General features: G+C 39.9%; 3 protein-coding genes across 4 annotated transcripts; all 3 read right to left on the bottom strand.

Annotated features, from left to right (window-relative positions):
- Positions 1 to 349: 349 nt before the first annotated feature.
- On the bottom strand, positions 350 to 2,327 carry LOC306966422 (protein LRATD2-like). Its single transcript, XM_079561185.1, has 2 exons — positions 2,175 to 2,327; positions 350 to 1,962 (listed from the first exon to the last, which is right to left on the bottom strand). Exon 2 carries the CDS (start codon positions 1,788 to 1,790, stop codon positions 966 to 968), a length of 825 nt encoding a protein of 274 aa, XP_079417311.1. The 5' UTR covers positions 1,791 to 1,962; positions 2,175 to 2,327; the 3' UTR covers positions 350 to 965.
- A 1,227-nt stretch (positions 2,328 to 3,554) lies between these two features.
- nsmce2 (NSE2 (MMS21) homolog, SMC5-SMC6 complex SUMO ligase) lies at positions 3,555 to 6,194 on the bottom strand. 2 transcript variants are annotated; one of them, XM_079561187.1, is made up of 7 exons: positions 6,076 to 6,194; positions 5,816 to 5,931; positions 5,578 to 5,731; positions 4,438 to 4,529; positions 4,260 to 4,366; positions 4,002 to 4,154; positions 3,555 to 3,707 (listed from the first exon to the last, which is right to left on the bottom strand). In XM_079561187.1, exons 1-6 carry the CDS (start codon positions 6,188 to 6,190, stop codon positions 4,043 to 4,045), a joined length of 696 nt encoding a protein of 231 aa, XP_079417313.1. In that variant the 5' UTR covers positions 6,191 to 6,194; the 3' UTR covers positions 3,555 to 3,707; positions 4,002 to 4,042. The 2 variants fall into 2 exon arrangements, with proteins under 2 accessions (XP_079417313.1, XP_079417312.1); XM_079561186.1 differs by lacking the exon at positions 3,555 to 3,707 and having other exon boundaries at positions 3,761 to 4,154.
- A 583-nt stretch (positions 6,195 to 6,777) lies between these two features.
- washc5 (WASH complex subunit 5) lies at positions 6,778 to 15,243 on the bottom strand. The gene is made up of 28 exons (XM_079562028.1): positions 15,041 to 15,243; positions 14,339 to 14,484; positions 14,177 to 14,261; positions 13,978 to 14,078; positions 13,585 to 13,777; positions 13,327 to 13,479; positions 13,149 to 13,262; positions 12,601 to 12,772; positions 12,383 to 12,510; positions 12,029 to 12,158; positions 11,811 to 11,923; positions 11,174 to 11,340; positions 10,985 to 11,060; positions 10,798 to 10,908; positions 9,626 to 9,766; positions 9,322 to 9,402; positions 9,130 to 9,231; positions 8,879 to 9,058; positions 8,593 to 8,717; positions 8,351 to 8,513; positions 8,150 to 8,252; positions 7,996 to 8,075; positions 7,784 to 7,887; positions 7,576 to 7,705; positions 7,404 to 7,500; positions 7,172 to 7,325; positions 7,008 to 7,095; positions 6,778 to 6,918 (listed from the first exon to the last, which is right to left on the bottom strand). The coding sequence occupies exons 1-28, from the start codon at positions 15,224 to 15,226 to the stop codon at positions 6,862 to 6,864; spliced, it is 3,480 nt and encodes a 1,159-aa protein (XP_079418154.1). The 5' UTR covers positions 15,227 to 15,243; the 3' UTR covers positions 6,778 to 6,861.
- Between the last annotated feature and the right edge of the window lie 7,215 nt (positions 15,244 to 22,458).

Raw genomic sequence — 22,458 nt, 5'->3', positions numbered from 1 at the left:
AAGAAGAAAACTTGTTGAAGACTCTTAAACAGTTTCTATATTCCAGCATTTTTATCTTATTTAAGACGGTATGACAAGATAGAGGTTCCACATCCAACTTCATATTATTATTATTTTTTTGCTGTCTCATGGGTATGTTATAATCAAAACCCATTAGAAAAGCTTTCTGCTGCAATTAATCAACCTATTAAAAACAACTGGAAAAAATAAGTTTATTGGTGAAATATATATTTATTCTTAACATTTTTTTATACAAACATTATCCAAAAATAACTGACTTGGGTGAATCAATAATAAAAGTGCACAGTCACAGCTGAGTCCACATAAAAGTGGAATGAGTAAAGCTGATTGGACACAAAGCAACTGCAAAAGTTGATAGGACAAACATCGACTATGTCACTCTGTGTGTGTAGGTACACCTGAGTCATTCAAGAGCAAAAGTCACAAATATTTTAGAAATATTTTTTTCTTTTTTTTCTGCTCCTTTGTGCAAAGATTTATCAAGTCTAAAATATGGGGCAAAACAAAAACAGGTCACCCCTTAAAGGCTGGACAACAGGTCATCCTATATTGAGAGGCAAGGGTCCAGAGACGGGTAGAAAATCACAGTTGTGTCAATAGTGAATGGTGGAAATGATTAGATTTTCATAATATTTATAGGCTATTCTGGTTTGACTGTCAATATCACACAGTTGGCCTCTCGTATGCGTTATGGCAACAGTCTACCCATGTCTTGAACTGAGGAGTCAGGCAAGGTAATATTATAGGCTACTGAAATGTAGTGTTTTGCCACAAAAAAGACTGACTTTTCTACTTAAAATTCAGACTGTGACTCTGACCCCCACGGGGCTCATTTTGGAGGCAAACAATGGAAAAGGGACGCACTTTGTTTACAGACTCAAGGCTTCTCATTGGTTGTCATTATAGCCCGGGGCAGTTGCGCTTTACAAAACAAAGTAAACAACTCAGTCTCCAAAATGTCCATCTTTGATCTCGTGTGTTGCGTTCAAGTGATTGGCGAGCTCCTGCATTACAGTGTCTCTGCCGATCTGATCGTTTCTCCTCTTTTCCATCACCACATCCTCCAGACTCTGAAACTCCAGTACGTGACTCTTTTTGTCAGAGAACAGTAACTTTAGCTTGTATGGCTGCTTGCCTATCCTGATCTCACCCCCGATCTTGAACTCGCGTTTCCCAAAGCGGCACCACGCAGCGAAGCACTCGGAGTTCCTCCAGTACAGCTCCCGGTCTCTGGCGCCCACATGGTCTAACGCGTTACGCACGATGACCTCAGTCGGGAGCACATGGTACCTGTAGAGCCCGTTCACTATCCTGCCTTGTTTGCCCTGACTCACGTCCGTCAGGAAACTGTTCTTGATCTCAGCCCGGTGCAAATGAACCACCTGGAAGTCCCCAACGTAAACGGCCCAGTGTGGGTACTGCCCGGTGGCCACAAACTCCAGCAGGTCTCCCGCTCTGCACTTGTTCAAAAGGCTCTCGGCGGAGTACGTGGCGTCACCGCTCTTCCTCTCATACAAACACTCATCTCTGTAAAAGATAGCGCATTCCAGCTCGTCCCTGGGGTCGAAGGGCTTCTCCTCGTGGTGTACTCGGGAAGTTTCTGATGAAAAGTTCTCGAAATTGTCCTCCTGCTCATCGTCATCATCATTAGAGAAAATATAGGAAACACCAATCCGCGGTCCGTCATCGCCTGGATCGAATCCATTCGGGTCCGAGGTGGGCACCTCTGCGTAATTGAGATGAGTGAGTTTCTCCACCTGGTTTCCCATAAGTGGATTAGGCGGCAGGCAATCCAAACAGAAACAGGATCCACCTGTTCGAAGGACTCACTTCACCGAGGAGAGGACGACAGCACTGCGCGTCTCAACTAAATCCAAAGCGGCAGCAAGGGCACCAATAATCCATATCCAGGAGCATGTCCACCCAATGTCCCCGCTTGAGCTGAAAGGAGACACAGACATTTCTTTAGAAAACGATAACTTGAAGCCCTTTCCCTAGTCAAACTACTTTATATTCCAAACAGGTGCGACCTGATACACCTGTTGGCTCAGTTTCTTTGGCATTTATGTTCTCCTCTTTACATCATACATTTTTGAAACATTACACTCAGTTACTAACCATCTATGCACAGTTTACATCTACAAGATAAATACTCTCACCTGTCCCCCACTTTGTCGCGTCCTGTCTCCTTGTGCCAACATGCGGGGCATACACAGGACTCGGCAGCGGGCTGTCAGCTGCGCTGCTTTTCCGGTCTGCCTCAGCCAGTGTGCGTGATGCTGTAGGATGTGGCTTGCTCAGCTCAATACAGTCTGTAGAGTGAACCACAGTATTTGTTGCAACAAAACTCTGCCAGGATGACTGTGGGGAGGCGCTGACGTTTAAAGCGACAGTACACCGTTTTCTCTTTTAGGCTACATGTTCCATACAGTTCTGTTTGGGAGAGACCGACAATGTTAATAGTCTGGTCTGCTGTTCTACATTGTGGTATTTTATGTAATACCAGTTATTTTCAAATGCTAAAAAGTAATTGCATCATTATTTTCAATAACGTAATAACGTGTAATTTGAACTTTTAGCTTGTGGTCTGAACTTCAACAAAAAAAATACATTAGGCCAAATATTAAGCTAAATATTAACTGAAGAAGGTGCATGGATTATTTAGGTGAAAATATGCGTTGCTTCAAAACTATGAACAAACTGATAATCCGCCCTTATTACAAAATGAATACAATGCTCATGCCTGTCCTCACAGAGCCTATTGGTCAAAGCACTGCACATACTACAGGATTTTGACAACATGAACCACATCAAATCCTGCATCCATCATTATACAAGGAGAATTACACTGGCTCAGCAACTAGTCTTGTTCGCAGTGAGACCAAGAGTTTTTGGTGCCAAATGGTTTCTAAGTATCTGACACCTGGACCTACGTTTAGAGTCAGTCGTGTCTTTACAGCCCTCAGCTCTGAGCCATCTCAGGCACTGACCAGCTGGACAGGACTAAAGACTGCCAGTGTGGGACTCGCCCCAAAGGTGAAACAGGAGCAAGCCAGATACTGTGGTTAACAATGTATTTGGAAGCCAGAACAGCACATAGAGAGAATAAGAATCCTAGATAAAACAGAAGGTAAAAAGCAGATATGCATTTAATCATTTTATCCAGCTCCATGTCCTTGTTATTGTAATTACACCTTAAAAAGACCATCACTGTGCTGAAGCTTAAGAACCAATTAATTTTCTTCACGTGATGCAGCGAGCAATGCTTCATGTTTGTGTGTTGGCTTTCACAAATTAAATCTTTGTTGTGAAATCACCTGTGGCATAATAAACAGCACGGCAAATAAGGACTGGAAGCATGTTGATTCAGAATGACGTACAATGAAGAAACAATTAAGTTGATATAGCATAGGATAATTTGTTGCCTGTTAAAATGTTCCTAAGGAGCTGTATGCAGTCTTTGGGGGAAAGCAGCAACAACACATTTGAAAAAAAAGATTAGCTTCACATAGTTTCATCTTAACGCAGCTTTTGTTTGTTTCTCTTTTTTTTTTAACAAAGGCCTCTCACACGGGCAGGGGCAGGAAGGAAGGGGAGATTTAATCACTAAGTGCATTCCTGCAGATGCTCTCAAATGAGTTGTTTGGTCTTTCTCTTCTCAGATGAATGTTTCTGGTCAGTGTGAACTAAAAAATAAAGGGTCAGAGAATAAGTGTTTCAGTAAAAAAGATTTAATTATAAACAGAAAAAAATATGTTGTGGTCATGACAGCTCTTCACTGAAACGGACTGTGTAAAGGGGTCCCTCTTGTGGTTGTATCAACACACTACAGATGAATGTATGTATCCTTTCCATTTACATTCAACAACTAAACAAAAACTTTATCAAACAAACTTTTGAGTGAACAAACGACAAACCAACATAGTTACAACAAACGCAACAGTTCACCCAAGATAAAGTTTCTCCTGAACAATAATTACCAATATTTGTTGGAACTCGTGCCAGTGGGAAATGAAGAACGCTATGTCTTGTTGCTGTGTCTCTTTTGGGACTGTATTTTTCTTCTCAGCATCTGGTCTACAACCAGGTCCGACTCTTTCACATCTGAGTTACCGCAGCCCACCACAGGACACCTACAAGTCATCGAGAAGAGACAATTATTACACTACTATTATGAAATATTTTTGATGAATTATTTATGAAGATACTGCTAGAGTTAGTACTATGACCCGCATTACCTGCATTTCTTTTTCTGGTTACGTCTGGTTTTGACGAGGTTTAAAATGGCCTCTTCGTCATAGTAGTGGCTACACTTCTTATTCTTAACAGGATTAACCATCTCTACCTAAAGCATCATGTTAATGTTAGAAAAAAGTCACAATCTATTACAGTTGTTCAGTTTGCAGTGATGCTCACCTGTGTGAGAGGGCAGGTGAAGTTCACTTGACTTTGAGATACAGCAATGTCCTCATCCAGCTCCTCCATGTTTCCAGCCGACCCTTGTGCAGCTGTGCCATTAATACATTACCGACGTTAGAATATAGCATTTTACATACGGTTAATAGACATCTTGATCTAAAAAACATTAGCTACATTACAAGATGAGATGACAACACATTTTAAGCGGCTGAAGCAAATTTATCAACAAATCTGTATTTACTATTATTATCATTAACTCATGAAGGCAATTTAAAGTATACATTGACAATTTTACACATAAAAGCATACTTATGTGCAGGTTGGTACAGGCAGGGGACTTTAAAGGAATAGGCCACCGATTTTCAATACTGAGATACGTTCTTACCTGAGCTGATGCGTACCTGTCTGGCCTTTGGCCCTCAGTCACGGAAAACGACCAAAGATGCTGTTAGCATTTAGCCTCTCCCAATGTATTCCTATAGCTCCAAATGGGGGTGAAGTAGGAAGCTACTACTATCACGGGCACGCACAAAGACCAGAGAGGTATGCATCAACTTGTCCAAGCTCAGGTAAGAATATATCACAGTATGAAAGAACCGTGTGCCCTCAGTCACGCAAAAACACCAAAGATGTTGTTAGCATTTGGCCTCCCCCAGTATGTTCGTATAGCTCCAAACAGGGTGAAGTTAGAAGCGACCAAGCTTTTCCACGGGCACGCACAAAGACCAGACAGGTACACATCAACTCGTCTAAGCTCAGGTAAGAACATATCTCAGTATGGAAAAACGGTGACCTATTCCTTTAAAGTCCCCTGCCTGTACCAACCTGCACATAAGTATGCTTTTATTTGTAAAATTGTCAATGTATACAAATGTAAATGGTAAAGTGGTGACATATCATCATTAGCATCAACATACGTGTTTGAAATATATCTCATTATGGAATTTTGAGATTAAATTATAGTTCAATTTCCATTTATTACAGCTGGTATAATGGTCATCAGCATTTCCGACCACTTTCATATCGTTACTGGTTAAAGATTTCTTATCAATTGGGCCTTATCATGAATTTAGTAACAGACGCAGATATTTCACTATGTCTCTCTAATACGGTGTCTTTTTATCCCTTAGAACCTACCTTGGCCTTGACAGTTCCTGATACTGTCTTTGAAGGCAATGACCTTTTGATGTTTGTGCAGCTCAGCATCAGATAGTTTGGCTAGTTTCTCCTCATACATCTTCTTCACCTTGTCGGACAGGGAAAACATGGTCTCTGGATTCTGAGGCATTGCCTGTCAATGTTGAAGAAGGATTTTGACACAAGAGGAAGAAGAAACTCGTGCATTTTGCCATAGGATTTAAATAAGTACCCTTACCTCAGAAGTGACTTGCTGCACAACATCTACAAAGTGGTTTATGTCCCTGTCCAGCTTGGCACAGCTAAGTATTGTGTCCTCCAGCTCTTTAAGGCTATTATTATTGCCTTCTGATTCTGCAATAAGGATTATAGACGTATAAACAAGTGTATTTGTGCAAACGGAACTGGGCATAACCTCATTGTAAGAAGAATGACAAGTCCCTCATCAAGATTAAAGCCTAAATTTCACACTATCTGCTCTGTGAGTGGAGTTTTTACCAAGAATATCTGCCAGGTCCATGGCCACATCCGTCACGATATCCATCCCCGTCTGTATGTCACTTTGGCACGACTTCAGACTTGACAGTGTCCCGTGAACAGCACTTAAAGACATTGTAGTAACGTGAAAAAAGAAAAAAATGAACGCAAGTAGTTTCTTCAACCTGAGGTTAGCTAACTTGTAGAAGCCAGGGCTGTTAGCTTTGCTCCTCGGATGCAAGATAGTTCCTTAAATACAATCGCAGTATCTATAATTGGCTATAATATTTTTTTGGCTTGTAAAGGTGAACACTAAATAATGAAAACGTAAGAGACACAAGCTTTTTTTTGTTTTGTTTTTAAATAGAAAACTAGTTAGCCCGCGACAGAAACGCAAACTCAATCATACGTCATTTCCGGGTTAAACGTTTCAAAATAATGCGTTTTTTCTGGGAGGGATTAAAATATTAATAAAAAAAAAGTGTTTTCTGGATGATTAGTTGGGATTTTTTCCCCCTTCAATGTTGCAAGGAAATATGCATTGATTTAGTTTGCTGATTAACATTTCAAGTCGTATTACTTTGCCAACAAGTCCACAAACACCACCAACCCAAAAAAGCATTTTATATAACTTTATTAGCAATGTGTTACTTAATGAGGCTACAGAAAGTAAACTTGGCACATGATGGCATAGGAATGTTGTATATACATTTCTAAATGCAATGTGAGACAATTAAGTGGTTTCGTTAACATGTAGGCAAAAAATACTTCTTTTTCTTTAATCACATTATTGTCATTAGTTCAGATTCACAATATTGTCCTAAACTCGTCAAAGATGAAGCTGGGCACATGCGCTTCAGCCACCTGGAGAGCAAATGGAGAAAGAAAAGCAATTCAAAATAATTACCTCCAACAAATACGTTGACCATACGTTTCATTGAAAGTATATTTACCTTGCGAGAGAGTTTCGTATACTTTACATAGTCCTCCAAGAACATCAGAGCTCCCACCACATCGGATGGCATATCAGGAATCTTCTGACTGTAATCACGAGTCAATAATTATGACCTGACATTTGTGGGGGGTTTTAACGAAAGAGAAGAAAGTGATCCATTACCTTGTGCACTGCTCCATGATAGAACGGATGAATTGGCCAATGAGAGCCAAGAACTGGTGTGTGTATCTTGAGTGAAACTGTTTGAGCAGAGTCAGCATCCCAAGAACGAGGGGAATCCAGTCAACAGAGTCTGTGACTTTTCTACATGTCATTCCTGTGTAAAAACATTAATTTTGCCAAATTTTAATAGGGAGCGATTAAATATGGTAAATACAGGTAAAATAAAACATACCTTGATTTTTGTTGTACTGAAGTTTAGGCAGCTGACTGATGATGAATAGAAAGTTTATAATGGGAAAATAAGGGAGGCGCTTTGTTGTGATGTAAATCTGTAAAAAATGACACACACAAAAATTACCACAAAAAAGAAACAGCTTATATTGAATGTACAGTGTTATTCATACTTTATTGAGTGGGTTGTGAATGCCAGCAGCCTCAAGATATGCTGTAATCTCATAGAGCAAGGTGTTGTCCTCCTTGGGATAGGGCAGAGAGGGGTCCTGGTAGTGAGCTTCAATGTCAGCAAGTAGTGACCTGGAAATGGTAGAGGCAACAAAGCCAAAATGATAAACTCTACACTAATGCAGTATACTGAGGAGCACAAAAACTCACTTGTTGAGGTTTTCTAAAGCAGCACCAAGGTGTTTCGAGTCAAACTTGCAAGAGTAATTTAACTCATTAGCGATTTGTTGTCTGAGAATCTGCATCTGACCAACCTGCAAAAGGTACCCAGAGTTAGACGTTTTCTGACACCTGCTATGAGGTCACTATTAAAACAAAGTGGAAATGTTAAAAGTCTATTGTAAAACGTCTTGGTCCTGTACCTTCATTATGGCCTCCTGATATGGCCCCCAGATCTTCTGGGTTTTGGCAACTGCACTGGCATACACTTTGCTTGCATTCCCTATTGCAGAAAAATAGATCTAATGAAAGAAAGCAACCATTTTCAAGCATTTTTATAAACGAGTAGGTACGTACCCACAATACCCTGAACCGGGTTCACACAACCAAGCATAACCTTGAAAACATCCACCACTGTTTTGTCCTTAAGGATAGTTTTCTGGAGCATCGTCAGAAAGTTCTGTTTGTCGAAAATACAGAAGTTATTCATAGTAGTATAGTTATTACAGAGAAAATGTACAATAATTTATTTCAATTTTGTCTCCGTATTAAAATTACCTGCAATTCTTTCACAATCATGAAGCAGAGCAGGCGGTCCAGGCCGTTGAGACCAAAGGTACCTAGTGTGCTTTGTATTTCAGAGAACAGCCTGTTGTTTGTCACCTCTTGATGGCTCTTCATGTCATACCAGGTGTTCAACTGGTCAATGTAGCATGTTACCCTGAAAATGTTAAATAACAAAATCAAATGGTATTACAACATACTGACCTAACACAACCTTAAAAAAACATTTGTAATACTTAGGATCAGTGATTCTGAGGATTTCTCTGCAGAGACGACCAATAAAGGTGGCAGACTCATCCACCGAAGGGAAGGTTGGTATGGGAATGTGGGTCGACTGATATACACTCTGCCAGTCTTGGATCTAATTGGAAGAGAGAACAGAATTCATCTATCAACATCTGTTAAATGAACAGAGAAGCAACCAGAGCGTGTCCTATTGATTTCACAGACACAAGCTGATGTTAACACTCTATTTTGAGGTGTGACCAGAATAAAAGCACGCATTAGTGTCCAAAGTCTGACCTTGGTCCTGAGAAAGCTGTTGCATTCCTGTTCCACAATGTAATTGATGATCCGGGACACTTCTTCCTGCCAGATTTTGAGCCCATATATGCTGACATAGTCCTGGATGTATTCAAATGAACGATAGAAGCCATCCATAGTGGCTGCCATGTCCTTTAACTTGGGCATTAATTCACTGGGCTGCAAGATAAAGAGGGTTATCAGTGAGTATTAGGGCAGGACACAAATGCCAAGTGATTTAAATGTGAAACCTTTGCTTTAGGGTTGAAAATCAATCCTTTGTGCAAAGCGTAAGCCACTCTCTTCACCAGCTCCTTCCTAATGCCATCTTCCAAAAGTTGCTTAGGGTCCACCTGAAAGGCAAAATTTTGTTGTTAGAGATTGTTTATTCATTTATGTCATAAATTAAGAGTGAAAGAAAGAGACAGATTGGTAAAGCTCACCTTTATGATGCCAACTAAAGTGGTTTTCATCATCAAGATGCCCTCAGTGAAAATGGATATGTCATGGGTTAGTTTGGCCACCTAAAGTGAAGCCAATATACATAAATATCAACAACAAAAAATACATGTAAAAAAAAGTATTTTGACACATCATGAGTATAAATAAAATGGGTAAACTTTTTGAAATGATTATCACAGCTCCAGTTGCCTCATCTAAACATAATTTAAAGGCTTTCACAGCCTACTATTCAGCTTTAGATGTTTAAGGAGACATTTTCAAACCAATGTGAAATGAAATAATTACTTCATAGCGAGCTCCAAGCTGCGAGTAGTCCTTCAGCTTGTCCTTATCCAGGCGTGTCGGGACCTCCATGATGTCGTGAATTTGAAGCTTGATGATTTTGGCCAGTGAGGTGAACATGCTCTCCGGAATAATCTGCAGCACCTGGCAACAAGAAGAAAACAAGAAGCCACAAAAGAGTAACCTCGACTGTATGAGGATTTATAAGAATATTTCTCAGACAGGTGGCATTTAAAAAAGAGTGATTCCTCAAAGTGAAGTCTCCCTGGCATGTAATAGATGACAACAGAAGGTATTTTAATTCTATTGCACACGCTGACAGAGCAGCTCTTTACATAAATTCAGCAAACAGATGGCTTTAAAGATCTCAGAGAACATTTTCAATTAAAGGTGATCACAGCTTTTTAAGTAAACAATATGTTGATTTGAGCATGAGTTCGCAAAGCTGGGGTAACTGTTATTTGTCTAGTTTTTAAATCATGAAAAAAGGAGGAAGAGCAGAATTTCTAATACTGAAAATACCACTCACATCTCCTGATTCTTCATGTCAGATGGAGGAGCGCTAAACCGCTAATTTCCATGTACGCGATTGTTAAAAATGCTCTAAAGATGCAGACAGCTCATGCCGAGTGTTTCTTTCACAAATTGTTGCATTTACAATGTTCTCTATACCTCTCTATCTGAATTCTCGCAGTACCGGTACTTGTAAGAACACGAGAATCCATCTTGTACCACTCGCTTTGATCTAACTGGCTTCTGAACCACCGGTGGTTTCAGCCAATCACGAGGCAGTATTGCCGTGAGTGGTCGGCTGTAAACAACAAGCAGTTTTATGGAAACTAATTAACAACAAGGTGATGAATGACAAACACGATGTAAGCTGCAACATATTTACAAACTCCTATAACATTCTTAATAACGAAATATTTATATCTATTATACTACTATTATACTACTTTTTTAAGATTGTTTTGTTTTTGTTCCCCATGTAAAGCGTCTTTGAGTGTCCAAAAAAGTGCTATACAAGTTTGATGTATTATTATTATTATTATTATTACTTGCCAGGTTATATACTCTTAGTGGCAAAGAGAAACTTACTCCAGCTTTAACAGAAATTAGAACGTATATCATAAGAAGAGAAAATTGAAAGATAGGCACTGTACAGTAATCTATACCTTTCTGACATAGGCCACCAACTCTCCAGAGTAGAACTGTGAGACACTCAACAAGTCAGCGCTGTTGGCCTGATTGATACGCAGCAATGGAAGATCTAAGGCAGATGCCAGCTGGAAACACAAACATAACACAAATAAGACGTGATAACAAATACAAACATTATTTATTTACAATGGTGACTTTTACCTTAAGAAACGTAGCTCTCAGTTTGGTAACCATGGATGGGTTAGCTCTGATGCTTTCTTGCATAATTGCTGTGAAACTAAAAAAAAAAAAGCAAATTTTATTATAATGGAAAGCAAAAGTCCTTAGTTATTCTTAAATAGCCCATGATAAATTGTCACAGCTTAAATATTATTCTAGGTAGGTACATGCCTGTCAATTATCTGCCAAGCATAAGACAGATCACCAACAATCTGCATCGTAATGAGGACTTCTTCTTTGATATTGATGGTGCGGATCATTTGATGCAGGAATTTCCTCGTGTCAGCCAGAAACTGACAAACCTGCAGGTTAGACTCCAGCTGGTGAAACTCCTGGACCTAAACAAATGAAGAAAGGGAAAAAAATGTACTAGGACAAAACAAAAGCGGCACACTTCATGTTATCTGTTCATTAGCCTTAATTCAATTTGCACTTGTGCGTTAGCGGTTGAGTGCCAGTCAATTGTGCAAAGCGGTACAGGGTAATATAATTCAGCCTAATCAAATGCAATGTTCCTGAATTCTCTTTTACTTCTACTTTAACAACTTGTGTTGCCATCATGGTTCCCTTGTTTTATGTCCCAATATCTCATCTACTGCTATTATGCCTGACCATTTGGAAATAATTGCGACTAATCTAAAATCATTGTCTTAGCCTTTTAGGTAAAATGGGTTTCTCTTATTGTAGCATGTATGAAAATGAGACCATCCAACTGGTACTAATGATGTAACAGACTTACCTAATAAACTTGAGAATGCGTATGCCATTGTTAAATCATTACATAAATGAGACAGGTTTGGTAAAATACCTCAACAAGAGCCTGTATTAGCTGAACGGTCTTCCTCCCAGCTGCTGTAGAGTCCTCATAATTTAGAGATTCAATTTGTTTGGAAATTTCTCTAAACCAGGCCTGCAAGTTTTCTGAAAGAAGGACAGAGAACAATATTGAGGAATATATAGTGAAATAAAATATATTTAGTTGTTAGTAAAACAAATGTTTTTATATCAATGCTGTAATCCACTGACCATTTTTCTCCACTCGTGTTAGGGGTTTGACTCCAGAGAAGACTTCAGCCAGCTCTGTCATTCGTTCAGATCCTTCTTTCTTGTAACTCTCCCATTTGAGCTGCTTCTCTGAGAGCATCTGCTTGAACATCTGGAAGAGGAACCACACAGCTGCTGAGTCAATGAGGAGGGATTAGGCGTATGGATGGCTAATGAGAACTTTAATTCGGTGTCCGCATATAATGATAAATTAGCCAGCCATATGCTGTATCAACACTCTCTCTAATATGCAGTGCATACACTAATCTGTCATTGTTTGAGGATGTACACTCAGTATAATAACAGCTTATAATTGGAGCATTTTGAAATACTCACCTCCTTAAGTGTGAATTCAAACTGGGCCGTGTCCAGGAGCAACTGGAAAAGAATCTTTGGATTGTACTTGGAGTCATTAAGTACTTGGTCTTTTATCTGGCGAAGGCGCTTGTTATTTGGGTCATAGGCTTGCATTGGGTGAGAAAAGTTGAGCATGATTTATAAAAAAAAATGTTTTTGCTGTGCTTTGGGAGAAAGCTACATCAAAGGCAACTCACCTGACTCAGCAGTGTGCAGCATGAGCCAGCGGATGGCTACATTGCAGTCCCGCAGACAGTTGAGCAGTTTAGGGATGTTGTCCAGGATGATCTCCTCTCGGAGGAAGCCTTCCTTCAGGAGCTGCTGCACTTGAGGCCTCAGGGTCTCGATGCTGGTTGCGTACCGTGTGGCCTTTATTAAACCATGGTGATATTGTTAAAGCAATGCATTCATCTAAGCAAAAATTAGCATAAGGCACCATCTGTACAAAAACCTAAACAAGGCTTTCAGCTGCTGTTGTAAAGACTGCACTGTAATGAACAAAGCATTTTTATGACTCCCCAAGCTTCGTATTAAGCTCCTAAAGTTTTTCCCTGAAACTTTTTAATGTCCTTTTGAAGTTTATTAATTGATTTTTTTTCTCATGCTCTCATTATGTATTCTGCACTGTAACACAAAGTTAATGACTTCCAAATTCAGGAGATATGGTTTTCAGCCATTTTAATCAGTTAAGGTCTACACTCAGTGAGACTACTAATTAAATAGTGATTAAATTTCCTATTCATACCTGCTCTTTAATGTTGGCTGAGTCCAAAGTGTAATTTAAAGCTGTTTTGGCAGCTTTGTACGGTTCCCAGGCCTCCATCAGATTGACAGTGATTCCCATGTAAATACTAATAACCTGCAGTGACAAAACAGACGTTTAGAAAGAACAATGTTTCCCCCACAATAAACAGTGATCTTACCCAGTTGTCAGGAAAATATTTGTCCACTATTTCCCTCATCTTGGCCTGTTGTGTGTGGAGTATGGAGGGGCTAAAATAAAGGCAAACATACAGCATAGCTGCCTGATTGGCCAGAGCTGTGCTACGATGCTCCGGGAGAGGATAGGCAGAAACCTGATGAAGCATTTTTTTTTTTATAATCATAAGTTAATCATTGACACAATTGTAGAACTTAAATACATGCAGGTCATTTTCACTCTGGGATCACTGGTTTCTGACCTGATTGTAGATGTCATCTGACCGCAGTCTTCCAATCACCATGCTAATAAAAGTGGAGCTGATGGGGACCCTCTGGAAGTAACTTTCTGGATAGTTCGCTGGCCTCTTAGCTCCTGTTTGGCTGGAGTAGCCTGTGCTTCGGAGCAGTTTACAGATATCATCAAGGTTGGAGTCACCAGACGAGCGGGCCGCACTGACGAACAGATGATGTTTATGTTACAAATGTAGCACATATATATACTGTAAGAGAAAACATTTTTCTCTGCAAATTAAAATACAGTAGAAGGGCTAGCAAATATCTGCCTTAATGGAAGTTGGAGAATGAACTGGTTTTAGACAACAACATTTCTACAATGCAAGTGTAAAGTAGTAAAGGTGACTGTTATAAAGCACCTGTATCTATAGTAAGAGACGAGCATCCTCTCTCGAACCTCTCCTTCAATCTTCTGGTCAATAACAAGCAACATGACTCCATAAAGGTAAAGGGCTTCACACTGAGTAAGAGAAAGAAAAGAGCTTTCAAAATGTTATCCAGGAGCAGAATACAGATATCGTAACAGAATACAGATCTTTTGAGCATAATGTTACTTACTAAAAGTTGTTTTCCATCCTCATTGAGAAGCACAGTCTCAAGGGTCTGCTGAATATAAACCCCCTCATGTAGGTCATCCAAATATCTGCAGAAAGCAGAAAGCAAGATGTAACATATGTAAACATATCTATTTAAATATGTAGCACTGCAAAAGGCTTTTACCTGTTCAGGTCTACTATATATTTATGAACACTTTCAAAGGCCAGGTAAAATCTTGACAAAATCTCAATGTTATTTTCTCGAAACTCTTCATCAAGATCCTGGAGTTCTGGCTTAGCTTCAAGCTTCCCCTCGTAATACTCTGGGCCCTACAGAGACCACATCACATCACATTCAGTTCATTTGATGATAGATACATACTTTTACTGCTGTACATGTAATGTTGTATTTGAGATGTATTTTTTAAGAAGGGAAGGGAATCTTAGTTGTATAGCGCTTTTCACATGACACAAGTCACCCAAAGCTCCACAGTGGTGGTAAGCAACATATGTAGCCACAGCTTCCCCTGAGGCAAACTAAAAGAAGCGTGGCTGCAAACATCTGCGCCAATGGACCCTCTGACCAAATACCGGGCGTGAATGCATGAAATCTTTAAAGGGGCTGGAAGCAAGTTCGCCATTTTATACTCACTACTGCCACCTCAGGCCATATGTGTCACTGCACCTTCTATATTAAGCTCGTGCATGACGGCAATTCGGGCCGAAGTGAGACATTTTTGAGTGACCGTACAGGATTTTAGAGGCAGTTGTGGTGAACAGGTCTGAGCTCATTCTACACATTAGGACATGGCCGGAACATGTAGGGGGAGGAAAATACTTAATTTTAACATTTTTAAACTCCTTATAGTCCCTTTAAAACACTGACCTTGAAGTAGCTAAAGTCACAAATAATATCTCCATATTTCTGTTGATCACTCTTGTCTTTGAGGCGGAAAACTGGAGGGATGAAGTCAGAAAGACGGAGAAGCTCTGCTATAATGGCATTTCCTCGAGATACGATCCTGAGGATTGCTTGGCCACACAGATTGTTCTCTGCTAAAAAGTCCACCATGATGCTTCACACTTGTACAGAAATAGAAGATTGACAAAAAGACAGAAAATTGTTACAAATTATTCCTTAAATAATGCAATAAGTATGTAGAGGTTGTGTGCTATTTATGCCATAAGGATGGGGTCACATGTCATAACAACATTTTACTGAAAGTTTCATCTATAAAGCTACTTACACATATACACACATACATACAAATAAACAAAAGATAATGCACTGCACATTTAAACCATGACGTGGACAATGAATGACTATGATGAATGAAAACAATCCCACACGGATGATATTACAGGGTCATACATTAATTATTAGCATCAAATCTCCATCGACATCAATACATTCCTTGCAAAAGCCCGACCAAACAAGCAAAAGCTAAAACGGAATTGAATGTTAGAAAGAAACGCTGTCACACTCTTACAATAAACATCAACGTTGCAATGCTTTTACACGAAGAAAACGAGCAAAATACTCGCCGCTAAAGAAAGTGTAACGCTGTTTACTTCCTCATGACGATCACATGACTGTTGTGCGGGTGTCCTCGATTCATCACAGCGCGCGCACCGCTCACACCAGTTCACACCATTCATGACACGCATACAACCATTACAAGTGACTGTAATATAGAACAATCCGGCTATTGTTTACGAAAGGCGTCATAGCACCAAAACCATTAAATAAGGCTGAGGTTTAGCTTTTTAGCCAAGAACTCCTTGTTATTCAGAAGACGATTACACTTCCCTTATACATCTGTAGATGGCGATATAGATCCACATCAACATCACTAACCGTGTCTGCGTTAGAGAAAGTATGAAAAAAATGTTGTAGCCTCATTCATGTGAATAGCTTACATCTTTGCAATCATCGTTAAACATAGTTCTCATATTTCCAATTACATTACTTGGCTGTGGGGATTGACCTACAGTGGTTTCTTTTAATCAGCCGGAGGCCGAGTTGCACCGATTATTTCCATATCTAGTTGCACCCCATCCTAAATTAAAACTGCATTTTCTTGAAATATAAAAACATATTTAATAATGGCCAATTTGTTTGTTCCAGTACAACTTTTTTCATCATCATCAAACCTTTATTGCAGACACGGGGTCCAGTTAATAATATTATATCATGGTGTGAATGTTTGTTTCTGGGTTCACTGTCCACTCAGTTATCCTAAGGCTCCATCCATTTCTCCTTGACTCATGCTTCTGATGTGATGTCACACCAGGGGAGAGGAATTCTGCTGTTAAAATTGTACAAATGTTTTATCACATTGTACAAGAGATCGGGCAAGGAGCTCAGTTACCGGGAGGAGCTCGGGGTAGAGTCGCTGCTCCTTCACGTGGAAAGGAGCCAGCTGAGGTGGCTCGGACATTTCAAAGGGTTTCAAAGTGGATGGGGAGGTCTGGGCATCTCTGTTCAGACTGCTGCCTCTGTGACCAGGCCCTGGACAAGCAGAAGAGGATGGATGGATGGATGGATGGATGGATGGATGTACAAGTCACAAGTCTGTACAAGTCTGCACTTATTTTTATTACATGTTGTTACAGCTAGGCACTATGTGCCAAGAACAAATTTCCCCATGAGGGACAATAAAGTTTAATTAATTCATTAATTATTCATTCATTCATTAAAATGTACATGTTTTTTATGAAAACTGTGCCGTGTATAATCAATTGCAAGGTGTGCTTGTTTTTATGGCACCGACCCATTGTTTACTTATTGGCTATAAAGTCATGTGTGACACAGGGGTGTATCACACGTTGCAAAGGGCAATGCATTTAACCTGCACAGGAGCATACTTTGTGTCATCTCAGTTGACAACTATGATTATTCCAATGCATTTTATATAAGGGATGAAGCAGAAACAGGTGCACTTTAGATTCATAGCTCACCTCCTCATTGTCCCAGTTGTCTACAAACTAGTCCCTGCGGCCACCACAGGATTTATAACCCATTTACCGTCACACCAAGGTCGCACTCTGAGTGGTGCATGGGTGAGCTGTATGGGCTTCATGGGATGCATCAAGGTAACTGCTCACTAATAAGATCACGACTTCACACCTCTTTTATTAGGCTTCTGTTGCTGAGTGGCGGTATGTCTGATAAATTCATATTTACTCTTGGTCCATTTTTGCACAGATGCTGACCCTTCCAGCCTCTGTGTATCAGTTAAATCACATAATGTCACAAGTACTGGATGACAGGATATAAATACATCTAGAGATCAAAGGTCATCACGGTAAAATTTTACATAATGTCTCCAAATATTATTCAATGTCTTCATGTATGACTTTGTCTTTTGTTTACTTGAATAGACCAGTGGGTCATCAGCGTCTGGTAAGTGCTTGTCAATAATCAACACAGCTGTTGATAGGTGTGACATGACAGTTACATGTCAGCCACAGATGGTTTATAAATTACTATTCAGCCAAAAGGGAATCCTGGAAGTGCACTTTGTTTGTCCCAAATTTGTATGAACCTAAATAAGAGAATTATGTGGGGAAGGACTTAAAGCTTGCAACGCAAAAAATGGCTAGTGTAGCTTTATGGTAGCCCTAGGGTGAATGTCCTCCCCAAGCTTGCAGTACCCCTTTTATTAACCACTAGGTGACTTTATTCAACTTGGTGAGTGAATAAACCTTTTCATGGTCGAAGCCTTTGCACCGGTGTGAACTGTTTAGGTGATTAAAGCCTGCTCAATTTGTAGTCAGGTCCCACTGCTCTTCTCACGCATTGATCTTTCTACAGGCCCTTGAAGTGAAAGTTGCACACGGCAGCTCCAGCTCGTCTCTCTGGAGTCAGACAGTTTATTCTTAGATTAGATGCATAAGTGCAGTCATGCAATTTGGAGGTCTCAAAACTTTGTCAAGTTATCTTTTTTTCATGGTGCATTATGCAAAAATAGGATTATCACTTTGCAAGTCCTGAAGTGAGTAGCTACACTTTTCAATTTCTTCTTGAGAATTGGTCATATTTAGAAACACTGCAAAAGCTGGGAATTGTGAGATGACGCATTCTATTAGGCTATAGTAAAATTGGTAAAAGTTGAACTTGAATAAAGAGAACATGCAAGCTTGAATTTGCTATGTGGAGTTTGTGTCTGCGTGGACTTTTCTCCAAGTTCTTCCGTCAGCACAAAACATGCTGAATCCAGTTAGTCCTGACCAATACGGGCCCTGTGGTTGCCGACTGCTTCTAATCAGACGTGCCCCAGTAGCATTGATGGATGGTACCTTACCTATTTGTATGTTTTTTGCAACAGTGGTGTTGAGGCAAATAAACAGGAGTAGATAATACGGTTATTTGAAGTGGCAAAGATGTGCAGTTTGTTCTTGTACATAATGATTAGAGGCAGAAGAAGAGCTGTCGATGTGTTTAATGAGTGCATAGAGAATAATTAAAAAGGATGTCAGGTGTAGATGTTTTCATTGTGGCAACTTTTTACAGGTAGAAACAGCCATAAGCAAACCATGACATGACATGAATCAATAAAAAATGGTGGAACTAACAATACTTGAGGTGGGGTACACGTCTCCAAATAGCAACTTGAATATCTATTGTCCTGGAGGTCACTGCCTTATGTGGGGAGGTTTGGGGTCTTGTTCATGAGTGAAAGGAGAATGTAGCGTGATATTGACAGACATATACAGTAGGTGCAGTATTGGATTGTTGTGGTGAAGAAAGAGAAAGAGTCCAGAAGTAAAACTTTTGATTTACTGGTCGGTCCCAAATGGTCAAAAGATAACTGAGAAGACAGATTAAAAAAATGGCCAAAATGAGTCTTCTCCACAGGGTAGCTAGGCGCACTCTTAGATATAGAGTGAGCAGTTCTGTCACCGGGGAAAAGCTCATAGTAGAGCTGCTACTCCTACACATCAAAAGGCATTTGTTCCGTGATGCTACCTGTTTCAAAACCAACTTAACAACCAGTCTCCCCCTTATTCACTCCTGTTTGCCCTCTGTACAGTTCATGCATTGAAGCAAAACTTGAAGCGGCTCGTGCTTGCTTAGCTGAATTCTAGCAGCACTACAAATTAAATGTAACTTGCAGTCTTACCCAAAGTTAATTATTTGTAACGTAAATGTGGTACATGTTGTGGTACGCTGGCCAGAACATCGCTTAAACTGTCTTTACTGCAACAAAAGGCTACAATGAGAAATATTCCATCTTACCGCATACACGTCAAAACACTTCCAACAAGTAGCCTATAGTTTCGGAAGCTAACAAGTGTTTCCAGGACAGCAGAGGCCGACAGTGGTATTGCTCTAATATCAGCTTTGATCAAGCAGCAGATGTCTTTTTATTGCAACTCATTACCGCTGTCATACTTATTAGCATATAAATGGTTTCTAGGCCTGTGGAGACCTAAAAGTTATTGCATGTGTAATTGAACCTGATCTGCACTCTGTGATTGAGATGTTCAAAGTGCAAAAGGTTGGGAAAGTTTGCAATGATGTACTTAAATGAATGTCTTTAAGAGTATAGTCGATAAATGACAAAAAGAAGAGTTATCAGTAATCTGTGATGTTTTTCAAATTAATTATAATTAACACAAAAATCCTCCATAAACATATTCAGATCTTATCATATACAAGTTGAGGGCTGTGGTAATTATAGCCTCAAACTTGGTAATAGTTATCAATTACTGATTATATTGAGTAAATCAAAACACTATTTTAGACCCTCACAGGTCAGAAAAAAACATATTGTAAACATAAGTTAAAGGAAAAGCCACCATTTTTACATACTGAGATATGTTCTTACCTGAGCTTAGACAAATTGATGTGTACCTGTCTGGTCGTTGCGCGTGCGCTCAGTCACGCACAACGACCAAAGATGTTGTTAGCATTTGGCCTCTCCCAGTATATTCCTATAGCTCCAAACGGGGGTGAAGTAAGAAGCGACCACGCTTTTCTCAGTATGGAAAAACGGTGGCCTGTTCCTTTAAGGCTATTTCAAAGAACCTGTTATGTTAATTTCATACCCAGGGCCAGTTTCCATTGTGTTTAGTTTTCTTGTAATTTAAAGGGACTATACAGAGTTCAAAAATGTTAAAATTATGTATTTTCCTCCCCCTAAATGTTCCAGCAATGTCCTATGGTGTAGAATGAGCCCAGACCTGTTCACCACAACGGCCTCTAAAATCCTGCACCGTCACTCAAAAAGGTGTTAATTTGGTCCGAAGTGCCGTCCTGCACGAGCTTAAAATGGAACTTTGTGTTGTGTTGCAATGTGCAATCGTATATGTACTGTTGGTGATAGTTAAAATAAGGTCATAACAATGTGGCAGCATCTTGAGGCTGTCACTCAAATTAATGAGACAGGTCTATGTGGCATCAACTAAATGGTTCCTCAGCGGGGTGCACTTCACAGATAGATACTGATTGATTTACTGGGAGTTTATGGGATGCCAAAAGCCAGCTTGAATCAAAAGAGGCACAACTTAAGTGGTTGCATATTTCTATCAGTAAAATCGCCATGCTGTTTCTGACCTTCAATAACCTGGAGACGACAGGTTGCTTTTTTTTTTTCCACTATGAAAAAGTGCCAGAAGTATTCAGAAAGGGAGGGTACCGTTGTTAAAAGGTTTGTTGACCTGATTCCATAACCATAAATAATCAGATTTGTTTATTGTTTGCAAAACACCTCTCCCACCTGACAGGCTGGATCACAGGAAAAGCTCGTCTTTTATTGGTCAGTGTGGGAGGATGCTAGACTCTGATTAGTTGCTGAGATCCGGGAAGGAGGGACTTTATACAAAATATTTATATTTATTACTTACTTGACATCAAAATGCGAGACCAGGGGGTTGATTTTGCTCATTTTATAAAATCTGTAAAACACTTAGACTTCCAGACTATCACTTTTAACTACCAGGTACAGATGACGGCCTTGAAAAGCTCCTGCACAACTGAGAGCTACTAAAGATGAGCTGTTTTGGAGTGGCTGTGCCCCCTTGACTTCCAGTAACCTCAACGCAATGAGACCGATTCAAAGTGGACTTGAGAAAATGTTAATCTTGTCCCCTTTCTCCCTCATTGGAGATCTGCTGCCATAAACATACAATGCATCAGCTCAATTTACATCCGTCACGGTGGTACTCTGGGCCCCAGCTTGCACAGAGACAGAGCCACTTTCATTTGTCACATAAAGCCTTCATCGCGCCGTTCGTCCTGATATACTTAGATGTGATTTGTGCATTGCGGCGGCAGGCCCACATGGATCGGGAGTGCTCTGAAAAAGCTGTCAGTCTCTGTCAGAGAGGGACATTAAATTATCACATCCAAGTCTGTGCTCTACATAAAACACAAGCGTGCACACATAGGCGTACCATTTACTCAGCCGCAAATAACTGTGTGTGTGTGTGTGTGTGTGTGTGTGTGTGTGTGTGTGTGTGTGTGTGGTAAGCATGTGTCTGTATGGGATAGAATTAGCATATTGTTTTTTTGTTGATGCCAATAAAAGACAATGTTCATAATAATTGTTCGTATCATTAAGGGACATGTAAGGACTCACCAGGCACCAATTTTGGTATAGGATCTATTTTCATATTTTAGTCTCACACGCCCCGAACACATTCTTACCATTAATTAATACTGCAAATGCCCTGATAAGTCTTGTTTTGACGTACTTGTGAACACAGCATGGAAGCTTTTTTCTTTTTTAGCAATAATAACGCCTTTCATTTGCTAGTTGCAGAACACTAAAGCCATTAAACTATAACCAAACTATAAGTGAATTTAAAGAAAGACATTTTTTTAATCAATTGCTTGGTTTCTTGACTGGCTGGTTAAAAAAAGAACTGCTACCAATCTGTGCATCTAAATGAGATATTGGCACGGCTGTTATTATCACACAGTGGGAGTGCAGCCCTAGCTCAGTCACCCCACTGCTCTAAATCTGGTGCTCTGCTCAGGGATCACAATGCATCAAAATAAAAGCAAACAGCCTCATCCTATTCTCACAAAGATGAGATATGTGTTGCACTATTACAAAGGTTTTATAAGCTTGTAATATGTTCCAAAATAATGAAAGATGAAAATTTGATGTAGATTACTTAGCTTTGTTTCCAGTGACAGATAAACAAAGTGATCATTTAAGTGGCCAAACCTGAGCACCACATTTCCTTCATAAATCAGTAATAGGGATGAAAGCTATGCGGGGCCAAGAGTTTAAAAAGCAGGAGGAGTGATGGCAGGAGACCGGGGACTGCAGAATGTGAGAGAGACGGGAC

The sequence above is a fragment of the Gobius niger genome (assembly GCF_951799975.1).
Source record: "Gobius niger genome assembly, chromosome: 8".
NCBI lineage: Eukaryota > Metazoa > Chordata > Actinopteri > Gobiiformes > Gobiidae > Gobius > Gobius niger.
This window is presented reverse-complemented; position numbering and strand designations above follow the sequence as displayed.

Bases quoted from the DNA above. Each gene is read 5' to 3' on its own strand.
- washc5 (XM_079562028.1), bottom strand. From the start codon at position 15,226: ATGGTGGACTTTTTAGCAGAGAACAATCTGTGTGGCCAAGCAATCCTC. The intron at 13,480-13,584 runs GTCAGAAACCAG...ATGCTTCATCAG, and splicing joins CAGATGACATCTACAATCAG to GTTTCTGCCTATCCTCTCCC. The intron at 11,341-11,810 runs GTATTTTACCAA...TCATTTGTTTAG, and splicing joins TAATACAGGCTCTTGTTGAG to GTCCAGGAGTTTCACCAGCT.
- LOC306966422 (XM_079561185.1), bottom strand. From the start codon at position 1,790: ATGGGAAACCAGGTGGAGAAACTCACTCATCTCAATTACGCAGAGGTG.
- nsmce2 (XM_079561187.1), bottom strand. From the start codon at position 6,190: ATGTCTTTAAGTGCTGTTCACGGGACACTGTCAAGTCTGAAGTCGTGC. The intron at 5,732-5,815 runs GTAAGGGTACTT...CAACATTGACAG, and splicing joins TGCAGCAAGTCACTTCTGAG to GCAATGCCTCAGAATCCAGA. The intron at 4,530-5,577 runs GTAGGTTCTAAG...TTAATGGCACAG, and splicing joins CAGGAACTGTCAAGGCCAAG to CTGCACAAGGGTCGGCTGGA.